We start from the raw sequence: 14,303 nt of genomic DNA, 5'->3' as shown, positions 1-14,303 counted from the left end.
TCGGTTCGAAATACATAATGCGAAACAAGGTCGAGTCGGTAGAATTTTGATCGAATCGAGATGCGTAATGCCACCCCTGATTTCAACCCACCTATCTGCCTTTTCGTTTACTGGGAGTGTACTGACGGAACGTGTAAATGGGACTTAATATGGTTCGGGCTCTCGGTTTCTTTTCTCTGACAGAGTGACATACGAAGTTGTCAAAGACCAAGCGCGCGTGTCAGGTGTGTCATGTGCGATCGATTTTTCGTGATTATTCGTCTCTCGTCTCTGAGCGTTGAGTGCTGCTGTGCTTGAAGAAAGTTTGCCGTGGTTGGACGTGTTGCTAGGTGGCCGTAGTGCATTTTTGTGATCCCCATTCTCGCTAAGTGGTAAGTGGAATTTTTTTTTACATAAGTGTGGGATAATTTTCTTCCACCGATTTTCGCGAAGAGGAAATATCTTTTGTATGGAAAAATGTAGATTTTGTCGAGTCTTTGTCCGAGTGTTAGTTTTTTTTCTTCTCGTCGAATATTTTATCGACGATTGATTAATCTCAGCAGGTTGGTGATTCTAGGAAACGATTAAATTGAAAAATTCCATTGATGAAAATTGCTTTTCCTGCGTCGGTATCTCAAAGTTAACGCAAAATTCGATTGTGAGTGAAAAATCTTGATTCGATTACGTAACAAGATATTCTCGATCATCCCTTTTTGGATGCGTTGGTAAATCCAGGTCAGTGTCAAGAGAAAATTGGTAACTTGCTCAGATGCAGTTATTTTTATCAGCAGTGCGCCAAAAGATCGTCAGCTGTTGTGATTTGAACTCTTGCCTTTAGAGATTGTGATGAGTACGTTGCATCAGAATCGCATCAGTTACGTCATGGTCACAGGAGTAGGAAGTTAACCTTCAGACTTTATTCAAGCACGTGTGACGCATGTGTGCTTGGGTTTGCTGACCTTGAGTTTTACAATTACGTATATGTTACTGTACTAAGCCAGGTTCAGTCACATGATTGAAAGAAATATTTCCTTTTTTACAGCCATCAAGATTCGCCATGGGAATTCCTGACGGAGACGTTGAGAAGGGAAAGAAATTATTCGTCCAGCGATGCTCGCAGTGTCACACTATCGAAGCTGGCGGCAAGCACAAAATTGGTCCGAACTTGCACGGAATGATTGGACGTAAGACTGGTCAAGCGCCCGGATTTTCCTTTACAGATGCTAATAAGTCCAAAGGAATCACTTGGACCGAAGACACTCTGTTTGAATATCTGGAAAATCCGAAGAAGTATATTCCTGGAACGAAAATGATTTTTGCTGGTATCAAGAAGCCAAATGAACGGGCTGATCTGATTGCGTACCTCAAAACGGCCTGTTGAATCAATCGTGCTGTGGTTTTACGGACAGTCGGTTGTGACCGCTGGGGTTTGGGAGAAGTTGATCTCTATCGTCGTTTTGACTGAATGCAAATCAAAATTGAAAAATTAACTGAATAATTTTAATTGTATATACTAGATTAAAGCTACGTAACCCAATGTGCCGTTCAGTCTATTTTAGCTTGTTGATTTGAATAGTTAGCGTCCTTCGCTTCACTGTTTGATGAAAACGGTCAATCTCGATGGTTGCCAATTTCTCTAGGTTGATTAATCTTAGGCCTTGCTATGCTGAAACTTAAAAAAAAGTTCCTCTGTGGATTTGGCATCCAATACTGAACTTTATCGTAACTGTTTATAAACCTGATTGATAGGAATATTATTTTATTTTTCAGAATCAATAGTCAATTTCCAAAATGGGCATTCCCGCTGGTGACGTTGAAAAGGGAAAGAAGCTATTCGTTCAGCGATGCTCGCAGTGCCACACCGTCGAAGCTGGTGGCAAGCACAAGGTCGGTCCCAACCTGCACGGAATGGTTGGACGTAAAACTGGCCAGGCCCCCGGATTCTCCTACACAGACGCTAACAAGGCCAAGGGAATCACCTGGAACGAAGACACCCTGTTTGAGTACCTGGAAAACCCGAAGAAGTACATCCCCGGTACCAAGATGATCTTCGCTGGTCTCAAGAAGCCAAACGAGCGTGCCGATTTGATCGCCTATCTCAAATCGGCTTGCGCCTAAGCAACGCCATTTTAGTTTTAGCATCAATTGAAATGATAGCAACATCCGTGCTAGGATTTCACCAACAATAGACAAAAACTTCAGAAGCAGGAAGAAAGATGAAGAGCAATGCCCTCGCCCCCCCGATTGAACACAAATCCGATTAGGAAAATTTTCTTAATTTTAACTTTATTTATATGCTAGATTAAAGAAAAGCGTAACAAGAAACGGGGCATCAAGCTGTTTCGCCGTTAGGTCCATGTAATTTATTTTCAATAACCCGTTGCTTTCTCATGTTAGGATTCAATTCTATTGAATACAGAAGGATCACAGTATTATATGAATGGAGGAAATTAAAACTCGAAAGGGAAGATCGAGCTTCGTAAAACATCCGTTATATGATTGAAGGATACAAGTTGGATAGAGTGAAATACTAATTCATAATTTTTACATTGATGGTTCTTTTCGAAGAGAATTTACAGAAGCTTTACAAAACAGGATCTTCCCCTCCGATGTTAAATTTCAGCTGCTTATATGATATTAAATAAAATGATACTGACGTATTAGAATCATCTCGCTGTGATTGAAAATCGAGACAAACATTTGACACGTATAGACTAAGAACACAGAAACACTGTTTTTTATTGTGTTGCCGAGGACGAGTTATCAAAAATTCCGGTTAGAGATCTGCTGCGGAATAAATTACGGAAATGGCGTGAGTGCTATTATAAATTTGTAAATGTTTTAGATTAATCCGAAAATCCTGTAAACTCATGAAATTCAGAATACGAAAAAGCATGGATTGCAATGACACTAGTGTACTAGCAAATATAAACAAACCAAACTGAAGTGTATGTTTTTCGTTTATTAGTATTATTCAAAGTAATCAACGTTTCAAACGTTTGTTCAATTCAGTTATTTCAACAATTAACGCATTCTCAAATAACAACTCAAACTAAATATAGTAGTTAAACAAAGGTCAAGTTAATTTGTCATTTTTCCCCTTTCTTGGAACAATTGGAAACCGCAGTCAGTTCATAGGATTGAAATCGATCGTCATGTAATCTGTAAATGAAAACGAATCTTCTACGAATACAGCAGATCCCACAGGAATGCAGCACACCAGGATGAACCTGCCGAAAGAGGAAGAAAAGAACTGCCTTTTTAGTTCCTATATCTGGCAAAACACTCACCTTTCTCGATGTTGTTAGCGTTCAGCACTAGCTTCTCGGCGTGTCCCCAGCGTTCGCGCAGTTGCTCCACGTCCAGCACATTGGTACAGTTACTGACGGTGACAAAGCGGATGTTGGGTGGCAGTTTGGGCCAGGTTTTGAATCCCGTTGAAAACCGCGATGAATCGATCGTGAGTTCACGAAGTCTTCTAAGTCGCTTCAGCTGGTGTAGCGAGTGGCCTCCGATCTAGAAGTCGAATGGAAATAATTATCAATAACTGTTTGCGGGACGCAGTACCAACAGCTTACCGAGTACACTTCATGCAGCTCAAGGGTTTCCAACTCTGGCATCAGAGTTGCCAAAGATTCTACGTAGGCGGCTTGCAAGCGCACTTTCTGCAATGACAACTTGGGCACGTTTGAAAACATTTTAATCAGGAGGCAAAAATCGTTTAATGGTGTTTCCCAAAGAATCAGTTTCTCGAGAGTATTCGGAAATGTTTTAATAATCTGATTCTTGTTCTTCATAAGCCTGACATTCAGCTGCAAGCATTTCAACTTTGGGCAGCCAATCAGTATCTGTCGCAGAAAATCGACGTGCGTGTTCTTGATCTTTTGATCGATATTCAAATATGTCAGTTCGCTAAACTTTCTGAACAAGCTTCGCATTGAATTGATTCTCAACGTTGTACCATGTTTATAGTGGATGGTCATGGCTCGGTACTTGCGGTCGCTTTGGAGTAGGATACTGGTGGTGTAACGGAAATCGGCTGGCGGTTTTTGTATAACAGAAAATATACAGTTGCAATCGGTTTCTACCTTGATCAGAACATGGTTATTCATAAATGATCCACTCATCGCCAGACGGTTCCAGGTCTTACAAACCAGGCTGCACTCGATGCGGGAGCGGAAATCTAAGCAGTCGAAAATACTTAACTGAAGCTACAAAGAAAAATATAAATAAGGGAATCAAATTTTAAAACTTAGAATTCTACCTCCGGTGGCAGATCTCCAAACTGCAGATTATTCATCTTTTTAAGTCAATTTTTCTAATATTTGTCAGCTTCAAGAAATGATTTTTCGCCGAATTTTCACTCCATTTGGGTATACGTTTTTGCTTGAAGCTAAATCCGTTCAGTTTCAATCAGAGTTGCCATATTCGCGGACTTTTCTAATGCTTCCAATAAAAAATTTGACAGTTGCGAATTGTACAGTAAAGCCGAAAAATCCGACCTAATTGGATCCGCCCTGGATTCTTTTTCCAAGCAAAAAAAAAATAATTTTCCGTTGAAAGTAATACAACACTGTTTCCGATATGTTGGTTTGTCCTACACTTAATTTGTTTGGATTTATTATTTATTCATACAGCTTTAATTAACTTGGTCATTCGCTGATGTCAACCTTTGTACTTTTACTTTTTTGTGTTTCTTTATGGCATGGCCTGGCATTGCGCTTTGGGAAACCTTAAACCAGTGCAAGTGTAGCATAGTATAGTTACTATATTCATAGTTAGGCGGAGACACTGAGCGGAGCCAATTGAACACGTCAAATGGCGGAGCCAATCGAGCATGACGTCACATAACATGTTCTCTTTGGATGTATATGGAAAAGGTATTGTAATTATGGTCATAATTATTTTACTCTTTTCTTGTGTTATCGAGTGTAGAGAAACGAGAAGATCAAGATTTTTTTGTAACACAAAGAGATATTCGCACAAGTATGAAATCATATCATCAGATCTTCGAATTGGTTTTCTATTCGTACATGTAAAGTTCGTACTCACGACGACAATGAAATCGACATAGATCTTTCATTAGGGCTTAAATCGCAAATGTAAACAAACTGCGTTTTCGCTATTATGACATTATGCGACAAAAATACTACAAGATTGAGGTGAAAATTCGAGGGGAACGACACTCCTTGATTTGTTGATGAAATGAACATAAAATTTATATTTCTGAACGGATTGATAAAGATTAACATTAGTTAGTTCGAAATGGATTCGCATTTTCAACATTGCCAAAAAAAGTTTCAATTGGCCGAAGATGATTTGAAATGTGTCATGAAAAACAAAATGAAATGCTCGAAATTCACGTTTTGACAGCTTCAGTGCTCGATGAACCCAAAACAAAACATTACCAGCAGCATAACTGCATGACCAAATCAAAACAAAAACATAAATTTTGTTGCCAGAATTGTTGAAAGATTCAAACATTGAGTATATAGAGTTGCCAGTTCCATCAAAATCGTCTAAATTCGAGCAAAATTTGCTTGAGATTGGATAGATTTTTTGTAATTTCTTTGATTTTTCTTAACAATGCTCGATTTGTTAGAACATTGTCAAAATTTTCTAAAATTACCGGAAAAAGTACGAATTCGTGTAAAACTGAACGGAATAAAACAATCATTCTGAAGTGACGTTCCCCTCGTGAAAATTAGTTAAAATGGTTTTTAGTTCGATTTATAATTAAAGAAAACAAAACGGCGAAACATGCATTTTCTTCGAGATTTCGACTTAGGCCCTTCTTCTCATATGGAATATAAAGGCTAAACTTACATTTTTTGACAAAACCGGGCGTACGGTTATTATTCACAAAATTATTCTTTAAACGGCGGTTCTATTATATAAATGATAAGCAATATCTACTAGGATCATGTCTACTCGATAGTTGTTGCACATAAACATTCGAATATTTCGATATTTTCATGAAATTCGAAGAAAAGATGCACGCGCCCTATCATTTACATTGGGTTTCTATGCGCCCATTTGCTGAGCCCTATTAAAAAGTATACTGTCAAGCTCGCCCATTTACCCAGCCCTACCCAGCAAGACAGAGTCAGTTTAGCCCTTTCACCGCGCCCTTATGAAAATTATGTACACCGTTTAGCCCTTCCGCAAATGGTGGTTGCTGAAGGGCGAAATCACGACTGGGATGCAAATTGGGCGTAAGCATTTTTTTAGTTTCTACCCACTAAAAGCACATAGAAATTAAATTCTTTGTTATATTGTCATAAGGTTTAACCATAGATGCTTCCGGAAAAACATGGTCATAAAGTAATTTATACCTACAATAAAAACTACATTTAGAAAAGCATCGCCGTATATTGAAACTGATTTTTCTCCATTTGAGTACATTGCGACTTTAGCCCTATTGAAAGATCTGTGTCGAAATCATTAAGCTAGAGCTTGAACATTTGCATGGGTTGCTAGTGTTTTTTTCCTGGAATAAGAGCTGCCAGTTTTCCGGCTTTTGTGTCCGCCTAACTCTATATATAGGAACTCTATAGCATAGGTCCCACGCTGGGACGGGACGTGCAAAGTGAAACAAAGTAACTGTCACCGCGAACCGGCAATGGCTTGTCATTGCGAACCGGACCTTTCTTAACGATTTTCATTTTCTTGGAATGGACAGTGATAGCCGACCGTATTCGGCCTACATGCGCACCTTGCATTCCAAGACATTGGCCTTCGCACACTAACTCAGTCAACGTCGTGCTGTCAAACTGTCATCGCGGTGAGTAATCAGAAAAGAATTTCATTGTAAACATTGAATATACAACGTTAGATTTCATTTCAGCATCCCTAAAATAATTGACTTAAGGTTGGACAGAGAAGGCGCGAAATTGGCAAACGAAAAAAGCAGTTTTTTCCACACCGTGTGTCAGATCTTCATAAAAATTAATCAGCGTATGTAGAATGTTGTTACAGTACTGCTAATTGATTTTCATGAAGATGTGACACACGGTGTGGAAAAAACTGCTTTTTTCGTTTGCGAATTTTACCCTTTCTCTGTCCAAACTTAAAACTAGCTTAACCTAGTGTACAATTAGTGCTTAGACATCTATCTTTCTACTTTACACAAATCGGTTACGATAATTGCTTTTCAATTAGCAGAATACGCTGCTTCGTTCCCTGCTACAATTAGGTAAGCGGTTATGATATAAGTCTAGGATTAATAGGATATATGTAACTGAATTTATTCGAACAGTTCCTCGACCAAAAACCCATCAGAGTTTCAGTATCGCATACGGATAAGTGAAAACACAAAGGGAACTAAACGTGAGTAATTTAAACCTAAAGTGTATATAGTTATTTATATGATACTTACGTCTAGCTTATCTTAACTTATATCTAGGCAAATGTAATTCCAAACTGAAATTGAATTTATTGTTTCATTACCAGGAAAATTATAATCTCCCGTTACGAAACCCGAGTGTTTTATTGGAGATTACAATTGCTGGATCTGTTGCTGTTAATCCGTTGGCCAAAGTCTGGGTAGTATCGTGATATCCTGGCTATACACAAGGTGTTTTTAGAAAACATATTTTACATGTAGTTTAGATGCATCTAAATGCACACAAACAAATATGCAAAATGCACGGACGGCACGTGCAATTTTAATATTCGGCACAACAGTTATGTTTAAAGTTGTTTTACACAGTTCACACAAACGATAACATAGTTCATGTCATGTTTGAGCTCTATTATTTTCGGCACAAATCAGTACCTCATCGGCAGAAATCTATTCCGCATCGGCACAACACTATCATCGGAATTTGCTTGAAATTGTTTAGCAAGCGGATTTTCCCTGCAAAATAAAATCAACATTGGGAGGGAAAAAGAAGACCGTCTTCGCATGTCCCGTCCCAAGTCCCACGTTTTTAGCTAGCATTGAATCAAATGATTTCCTTTATTTTATATTTATTTTATTTTTTATTTAGCCTATCATATTTCCTACATAGTGGAACAAGATCTCTGACCTAAAGTCTAAATGAAAGTCAAATTGTGATAAGTTTTGGTGTGCAATACGAATTTCACCATCGATTCTTCCTATTGTTACCTAGTGTACTGATAAATTTATGTGAGTATATAATGAATCCGAAAATTATTATTATTTTTAATTTTCGTATCAGGCAATTAAGGGCGATTAAATGGCGCGTTCCCTGGACGATTTAAGGGCGGGTAGAGCGGCAAAAAAATGACGGCGGCAGCAAATTGTGGGGCAATTAGCGCATCCGAGTTGGCAAATAGCCCCCCGCTAGCCAGTAACTTGCCCTTTTCGGGAGAAGATCACGCAGAAAAAAAATTATGGATTGGATTCAATAAAAAAAATTGTTTCCTGACCAATAATATTGTTTATTGAATTTAATGAAACCAACCTGTTTTTATAAAAAAAAAAACGAAAAACCTGTGTAAACATTTAAATAAAAATACGTTGAATATCACCATCGCCATTGTATCCAAGTTCGCACACAAGTCCCGTATAGCGATTGCTGGTCGATCGAAACGCTAGCCAGTGGCAAGTTGCTACTTGCTGTTGTCATTTCAAAGCGACAGTTTTATTTCTTACACAAGTTGAAAACTTTAGTTGTATGTCAGTTCTTAGTGAATATAATATTTTTGGAGCTATTTTTTTATTCGTTTAAAGCAATAAATAGAAATCGATTGAGTTTGAAAACAAATATGTTTGTTTTGAATATGCTAAAATTTTCTGCGTGTCGGACAAGCCGTGTTCTGGACCTCATTCACACGGACGTGTGTGGCCCGATGGCAAATGTTACACCAGGAGGTTGTAGATACATTCTTACTTTGACTGTTGATTTTAGCTGTTATTGTGTTGTGTTCTTACTCCGGCAAATGTCAGATGTAGCGGGGTGTGTTAAGCGATGTGAGGTCCATTCAAAAACTCGATTCGGACGGGTGCCTTGCGTTATACGGTCAGACGGAGGAGGAGAATTCATTAACCGAGAATTGAAAGAGTTCTACGATCTCGAGGGTATCCAGTCACAGGTAACAGCACCGTATTCCTCCCAGCAGAATGGCGTTGCGGAACGAAAGAACCGAACCTTACAAGAGATGGCATCGTGTATGCTGATGGACAGCGGGCTCCCAAAGAAATATTGGGGAGAGGCAGTCATGACGGCAACTTATTTGCAAAACCGTCTGTCGTCTCGTTCTGTGGACAGTACACCATACGAGAAATGGTTTGGCGTTAAACCACAGACTAACAGACATTACACTCAAAAACAAAGCTTCGCCCGCTTTAACGGTCATTTAAAATATATTTGTAGTTGGGACTGTGGCCACATTTGAAATTATGGCGCCACTGACATATGAAGAAGCATATGGGGGATATACTACTACTGAAAAATTGTTCCCAAACCTGAGGGGTAACCCACCAGCAAATGAGTGTTTGGGACCGTGAATAAAAGGTGGAGCTAGTGTTCTGGGAAAATTTTTGGATCGATATTTTTTAGGGAATTCCCTCATAGTGTTATGTCTGTGGTTAAACCAAATTTAAAGCACCTCCGCGTATTTGAGTCAGAGCTTACGTTGTGTTCCTGAAGTAAAGCGTGTGAAACTTGATCCGAAAGGTCGAAAAATGGTGTTCGTAGGCTATTGTGACTATCGAAAAGCCTATCGTTTTTTTAGATCCGGAAAATGATAGCATTACCATCACTCGTGACGTCCGTTTCATCGACCTTAATAACGGGTCATTGTCGAATGATCAAAGCGGCTGCAGCAGTAAACTGGCGTAAACGATTATTGTCAAAAAAGGGCCATTAAACGTATTACGAACTGAACAATTTAGACCGCCATTATGGCACGTAAGAAGCTGGATAGCGGAATTACAGTGATTTTCATTGTTACATTATAACGAAAAACGATGTAAAAAGATTAGATAGGTTGGAAAATGTACAATGAATATACAATCAATTTGTTGTTTCTACAATCAATTTCATTGTAAACTCGATTTTTACATCGAAAAAGGGGGGTAGTTAAGCGAAGTAACAATGAAAAAATTGGCTTTTTTCTATACATTTTGAAAACACAACGATTTAGGATGTTATTCTGTTGTAGATTTTGGAAATCAAAACGTTGATTTACATTGTTTTCACAACAATTTTACTTGTTTTTTTACAGCGGATTTACTGTTAAATATTGCAAAATTGTGATTCATAAACATTTCTTTTTATTTGCATATTTTTATTACATGTTACTATAAAAAATACTGTTAACAACAGTAACTGTTGTAAATGCAATGTATCGACTAACAATTCCGATGTTCCGTTCTGTTCGGATAGTCAAACAACATTGAGAGTCTTATTTACGATAGCGGGTCACAAGCAAATGGCAGTGCACCATTTCGATGTAAAGTGCGCTTATCTGCACGGCAAACTGTCCGAAGAAGTTTACACACAGCAACCGCCAGGTTTTGTGGATCGTGGAAACGGGAAAAAAGTTTGTAAGCTGGAGCGAAGTTTGTACGACTTAAAACAAACTGCGCGTGTTTGAAATGATACGATTCATGGATTGTTAGTTGAGCATGGATTTACGCAGTCTAAAACTGACCCTTTTTTGTACACTATGATGACAGCTAAGGGAGTTCGTACGTATCTGATTATTTATGTTGACGATATGGTGGTTGCCAGTACCGACGCTAGGGAGATCACTAGATTGGAGGAAAATTGAGTTAACTTCACTAGGGGAGATAAAGTTATTTCTTAGGATGCGAATCACCAGAGATAAGGAAGGATTCGTCAGTCTAGACCAGCAAGCGTATATCAATAAAGTAGCAGTACAGCTCGGATTGGAACATGCCAAAAACTCGAAGAGTCCTCTCGACGTAGCATATTACAAAAACCGCGAAGGGAGTAACAAGTTACCGGATAACAATCGTTACCGCAGCCTTGTTGCTATATATCGGACTTAACACTCGTCCGGATAGCGTGACGATTTTGAGTAGACAAACCAATGAACCAACTGAAGTGGACTGGAGAGAGTTGAAACGGGTTGTACGGTATTTGATGAAGACGAGCAAGTACAAGTTGAAGCTCACCAGCAAAAGGAAGGATTTGGTTACACTACATGATTACTGTGGCTCAGAATGGAGTGATGATACGACAGACAGAAAATCTACTACAGGGTATTTGTTCCAGCTTGGGGACGCTTCAGTATGTAGGGTAAGCCGCAAACAAACCAGCGTGGCTCTTTCAAGCATGGAGGCAGAATACGCAGCATTGTCGGAGTCGTGTAAGGAGTTACTTTGGTTACGCCAACGGTTGGACGATTTTCAGGGGCATCTTTAGGGGTGTGCGGGTTAAGGCATATTCTGATGCAGATTAGTACCGTGAGTTAATATCTCAGTCCTTTTTCAATTTTTTGGCCCGAAACTATTGAAAAAAACATTTTTTAGTTTGTTTCCTTTTAGGATAATAACACATCCAAACCCATGCGACTTGCACGACCCTATAGGTTGCCTTATCAGATCTACCATAGTTTGCAGATGAAACTTGGGAAGGCAGGCTGCTAGCGGATTGAAAAAGTACCAGATCATGCTGTGTGGGGTGCTGTCCCGGTTAACAATGAGGCGAACTAGATATTTGCAGATACGTCATTTAGTAGGACAACTGTCAGTTTGCTGGTTGAATTTAATTTGGTTTTTTTTAATTTAAAAATCATATAAGAATAATTAAGGTTTAAGAATGATATGAGTGTACTCGTAAGGACACCCGCTATCAATACATATGAAAAACTGGCACAATTTTTCCAAATTAAAGATCCCTATAGTATATCACGCAGAAGAATCAGGCCTTTTTGAAACAACAAAACGTTTAGTTGAATTTCAAACAAGACGAATGACTGTTTCAAACTAAAATGGGCGTTTCTTGAAACCAAATATGCCATATAAACCTAATGTGTACAAGAAATATTAATCTTACATTCACATTTCATAACTATTAGGCACATAAAACCCCATTTATAACAAAATGCACATATAACTTATGTGTGTGCATACATAGTTTACACAGTTGAAACATAGAAGGTATGTGTGCGCGTGATAAAAATAGCATTTCTTTTCATATGAATTTTAAGCGGTTCGAGGCAAATAGAATTAACGTTTGGATTTTTTTAGTGTATTTTCGAAACTTTCAATAATTCTGGCAACAAAATTTATGTTTCTGTTTTGATTTGTTCCTATAGTTATGCTGCTGGCAATGTTTTGTTTTGATTTTATCGAGCACTGAAACTGTCAAAACGTGAAATTCGAGCAATTCAATTTATTTTTATGACACATTTCAAACTATCCTCGGCCATTCCAAACCATTATCAAGTAATGTCGGAAATTCGAATCCATTTTGATCTAACCAATACCAATTTTTATAAATCTAATCAGCATTTTAAATTATAAGTTTATTTCATCAACAAATCACGGCGTATCGTTCCCCTCGGGTTAAACTTATCATGATTTTGTTGTTTCAAACGAAATATTTGTTGGAACTATTGAAAAGCCAACAAATGAATTTGTTGGTAATTTCAAGCAACAGTATTGATTAAATCAAACCTGAATCTTGTTTGTCACTACATCAAACAGGAAAATTGTTAACTAAAACCAAAATTTGTTTATTCTTACTGATTTTTTTTCTGCGTGCTGTTGAAAACTGGAAAATACAACCAGCGATAACCGCATTTTCTCTTATTCTAAACAATGAAATCACGTCGGACCAATTAAAAATTCTATGGAATTGCGGACTGCATTAATTATTTAAACCAACTATCCTTTTGCGTTAAAATTCACTTCATTTCTGGTAGTATTTATTATGCGTGTTGTTATTGCCCGTCATTTTCTTGTTATAAGGTCAAATTTGACCACGACTATGGTAAAATTAAATGCAATGTACCGACAAATTTCAGCTGACTATGATTTCCGATTAAATATACTAGAAACATAGTATTTCTAAGTGTCAAGAGAATGTTGATGCGCGCTATTTCGATCCTATCAACTTGTTTTTGTTTTCCGTTGCAATTTGTATTGCTTATTTTATTGTGAGAACCAATTTTCTACAAAATAAATGTAATTTATCATCCACATTCACATGTCCGGAAAACAATGCTGGAAAGTCTAGTGGTAAGTTTAAAATTAAATTTTAATAGTGGTATGGCAAACTATCGATGTAATTGATTCTTTTAGGATGACCATAAACCAGACTAGTTGAATTCTGTCTGGAATTTGAGTTCAACGTGAGAACGTAATGGCCGTGCATTTCTTGGGATTTAGGGTCATTCGGTTGATTTCGCACCATTCCGCAAAGGTTACCAGTTGGCGTTGAAGGAAAGCTGCATCATCAGTATTCCGGATTCTGTGGTATAACTTGAGGTCTTCAGCGAAATACAACCGTGCTCCTTCTAAACAAAAGTTGACGTCGTTGAAATACAGAAGAAAAATCAATGGACCGAGATGGCTGCCTTGCGGAATACCAGAACTCTTTGGATACACAATCACCTATCTTGACTGTCAGACGACGATTACTGAGATACGATTGCATCCAGCGGAGAATATTAGTACCAAAGCCAAGTCTATCCAACTTTGCCACTGCAATAGCGTGATTAAACTTGTCAAATGCAACTGAAAGGTCCGTGTAAATAACGTCAGTTTGAAGGCCGGCAGACATGGCATCTGTCACATATGTTGTGAACGACAGAAGATTCGTAGATGTTGAGCGTTTCGGCATAAATCCGAGTCTCGGAGATATACTGTTTGCAGTGGCTGAAGATGGGTTCCAGCACAGTCATTTCAAACAGCTTTGGGACTGCGTTTAGCGTTGTAATACCGCAGTAGTTGTCGACTTCCTTTTTATCGCCTTTTTATGAACTGGAAACATGAAGGAGGATTTCCAGAGTTCGGGTAATACTCCGGTTGTTAGTGACAGCTGAAACAGATGACAAAGAGGTTCGATTAGACCGGCAGAGCATTTTTTAAGAATAATATTTGGTATACCATCTGGGCCTGCCGAGGTTAAGGCCTTCATTTTGCCGCAAGTTGTACCATATTATTGTCGATATTGATAGAGCCCAAATATTGGTATGATTGAGGTACATTGAGTGCCGCGCATGAAACCTAGGTCTGTGCCAGTTTCTCGTTGGAGAAAACACTCGCGAACTTTTCAGAGAATAGTTGGCAAATTTACTGTGAACTAGAGCTCGTACGCCCTCCATAGCTCATCATTGAAGGCAACCCGGATTCCTTTCTTTGCTCGTTTACATGCTTCCAG

At 38.4% G+C, this 14,303-nt stretch overlaps 3 protein-coding genes across 5 annotated transcripts; 2 read left to right on the top strand and 1 right to left on the bottom strand.

Moving 5' to 3' along the window:
- Window positions 1-230: 230 nt before the first annotated feature.
- LOC131686140 (cytochrome c-like) lies at window positions 231-1,743 on the top strand. 3 transcript variants are annotated; one of them, XM_058970314.1, is made up of 2 exons: window positions 231-371; window positions 1,022-1,743. In XM_058970314.1, exon 2 carries the CDS (start codon window positions 1,037-1,039, stop codon window positions 1,358-1,360), a length of 324 nt encoding a protein of 107 aa, XP_058826297.1. In that variant the 5' UTR covers window positions 231-371; window positions 1,022-1,036; the 3' UTR covers window positions 1,361-1,743. The 3 variants fall into 3 exon arrangements, with proteins under 3 accessions (XP_058826297.1, XP_058826298.1, XP_058826299.1); XM_058970315.1 differs by lacking the exon at window positions 231-371 and adding an exon at window positions 380-714; XM_058970316.1 differs by lacking the exon at window positions 231-371 and adding an exon at window positions 762-956.
- Window positions 234-2,808, top strand: LOC131686139 (cytochrome c-2). Its single transcript, XM_058970313.1, has 2 exons — window positions 234-371; window positions 1,750-2,808. The coding sequence occupies exon 2, from the start codon at window positions 1,771-1,773 to the stop codon at window positions 2,095-2,097; it is 327 nt and encodes a 108-aa protein (XP_058826296.1). The 5' UTR covers window positions 234-371; window positions 1,750-1,770; the 3' UTR covers window positions 2,098-2,808.
- A 68-nt stretch (window positions 2,809-2,876) lies between these two features.
- Window positions 2,877-4,382, bottom strand: LOC131686138 (uncharacterized). Its single transcript, XM_058970312.1, has 4 exons — window positions 4,244-4,382; window positions 3,558-4,190; window positions 3,270-3,495; window positions 2,877-3,209 (listed from the first exon to the last, which is right to left on the bottom strand). The coding sequence occupies exons 1-4, from the start codon at window positions 4,277-4,279 to the stop codon at window positions 3,163-3,165; spliced, it is 942 nt and encodes a 313-aa protein (XP_058826295.1). The 5' UTR covers window positions 4,280-4,382; the 3' UTR covers window positions 2,877-3,162.
- Between the last annotated feature and the right edge of the window lie 9,921 nt (window positions 4,383-14,303).

This window comes from Topomyia yanbarensis, chromosome 2 (genome assembly GCF_030247195.1).
Source record: "Topomyia yanbarensis strain Yona2022 chromosome 2, ASM3024719v1, whole genome shotgun sequence".
In the NCBI taxonomy this organism is placed as follows: domain Eukaryota; kingdom Metazoa; phylum Arthropoda; class Insecta; order Diptera; family Culicidae; genus Topomyia; species Topomyia yanbarensis.
The sequence above is the reverse complement of the archived record's forward strand: the minus strand, read 5'-3'. Positions and strand labels throughout refer to the sequence as shown.

Coding starts and splice junctions, on each gene's coding strand:
- LOC131686138 (XM_058970312.1), bottom strand. CDS start 4,279: ATGAATAATCTGCAGTTTGGAGATCTGCCACCGGAG. Junction 4,191..4,243: donor TTGGAGATCTGCCACCGGAG/GTAGAATTCTAA, acceptor TTTTCTTTGTAG/CTTCAGTTAAGTATTTTCGA. Junction 3,210..3,269: donor CGCTAACAACATCGAGAAAG/GTGAGTGTTTTG, acceptor CTCTTTCGGCAG/GTTCATCCTGGTGTGCTGCA.
- LOC131686139 (XM_058970313.1), top strand. CDS start 1,771: ATGGGCATTCCCGCTGGTGACGTTGAAAAGGGAAAGAAGCTATTCGTT.
- LOC131686140 (XM_058970314.1), top strand. CDS start 1,037: ATGGGAATTCCTGACGGAGACGTTGAGAAGGGAAAGAAATTATTCGTC.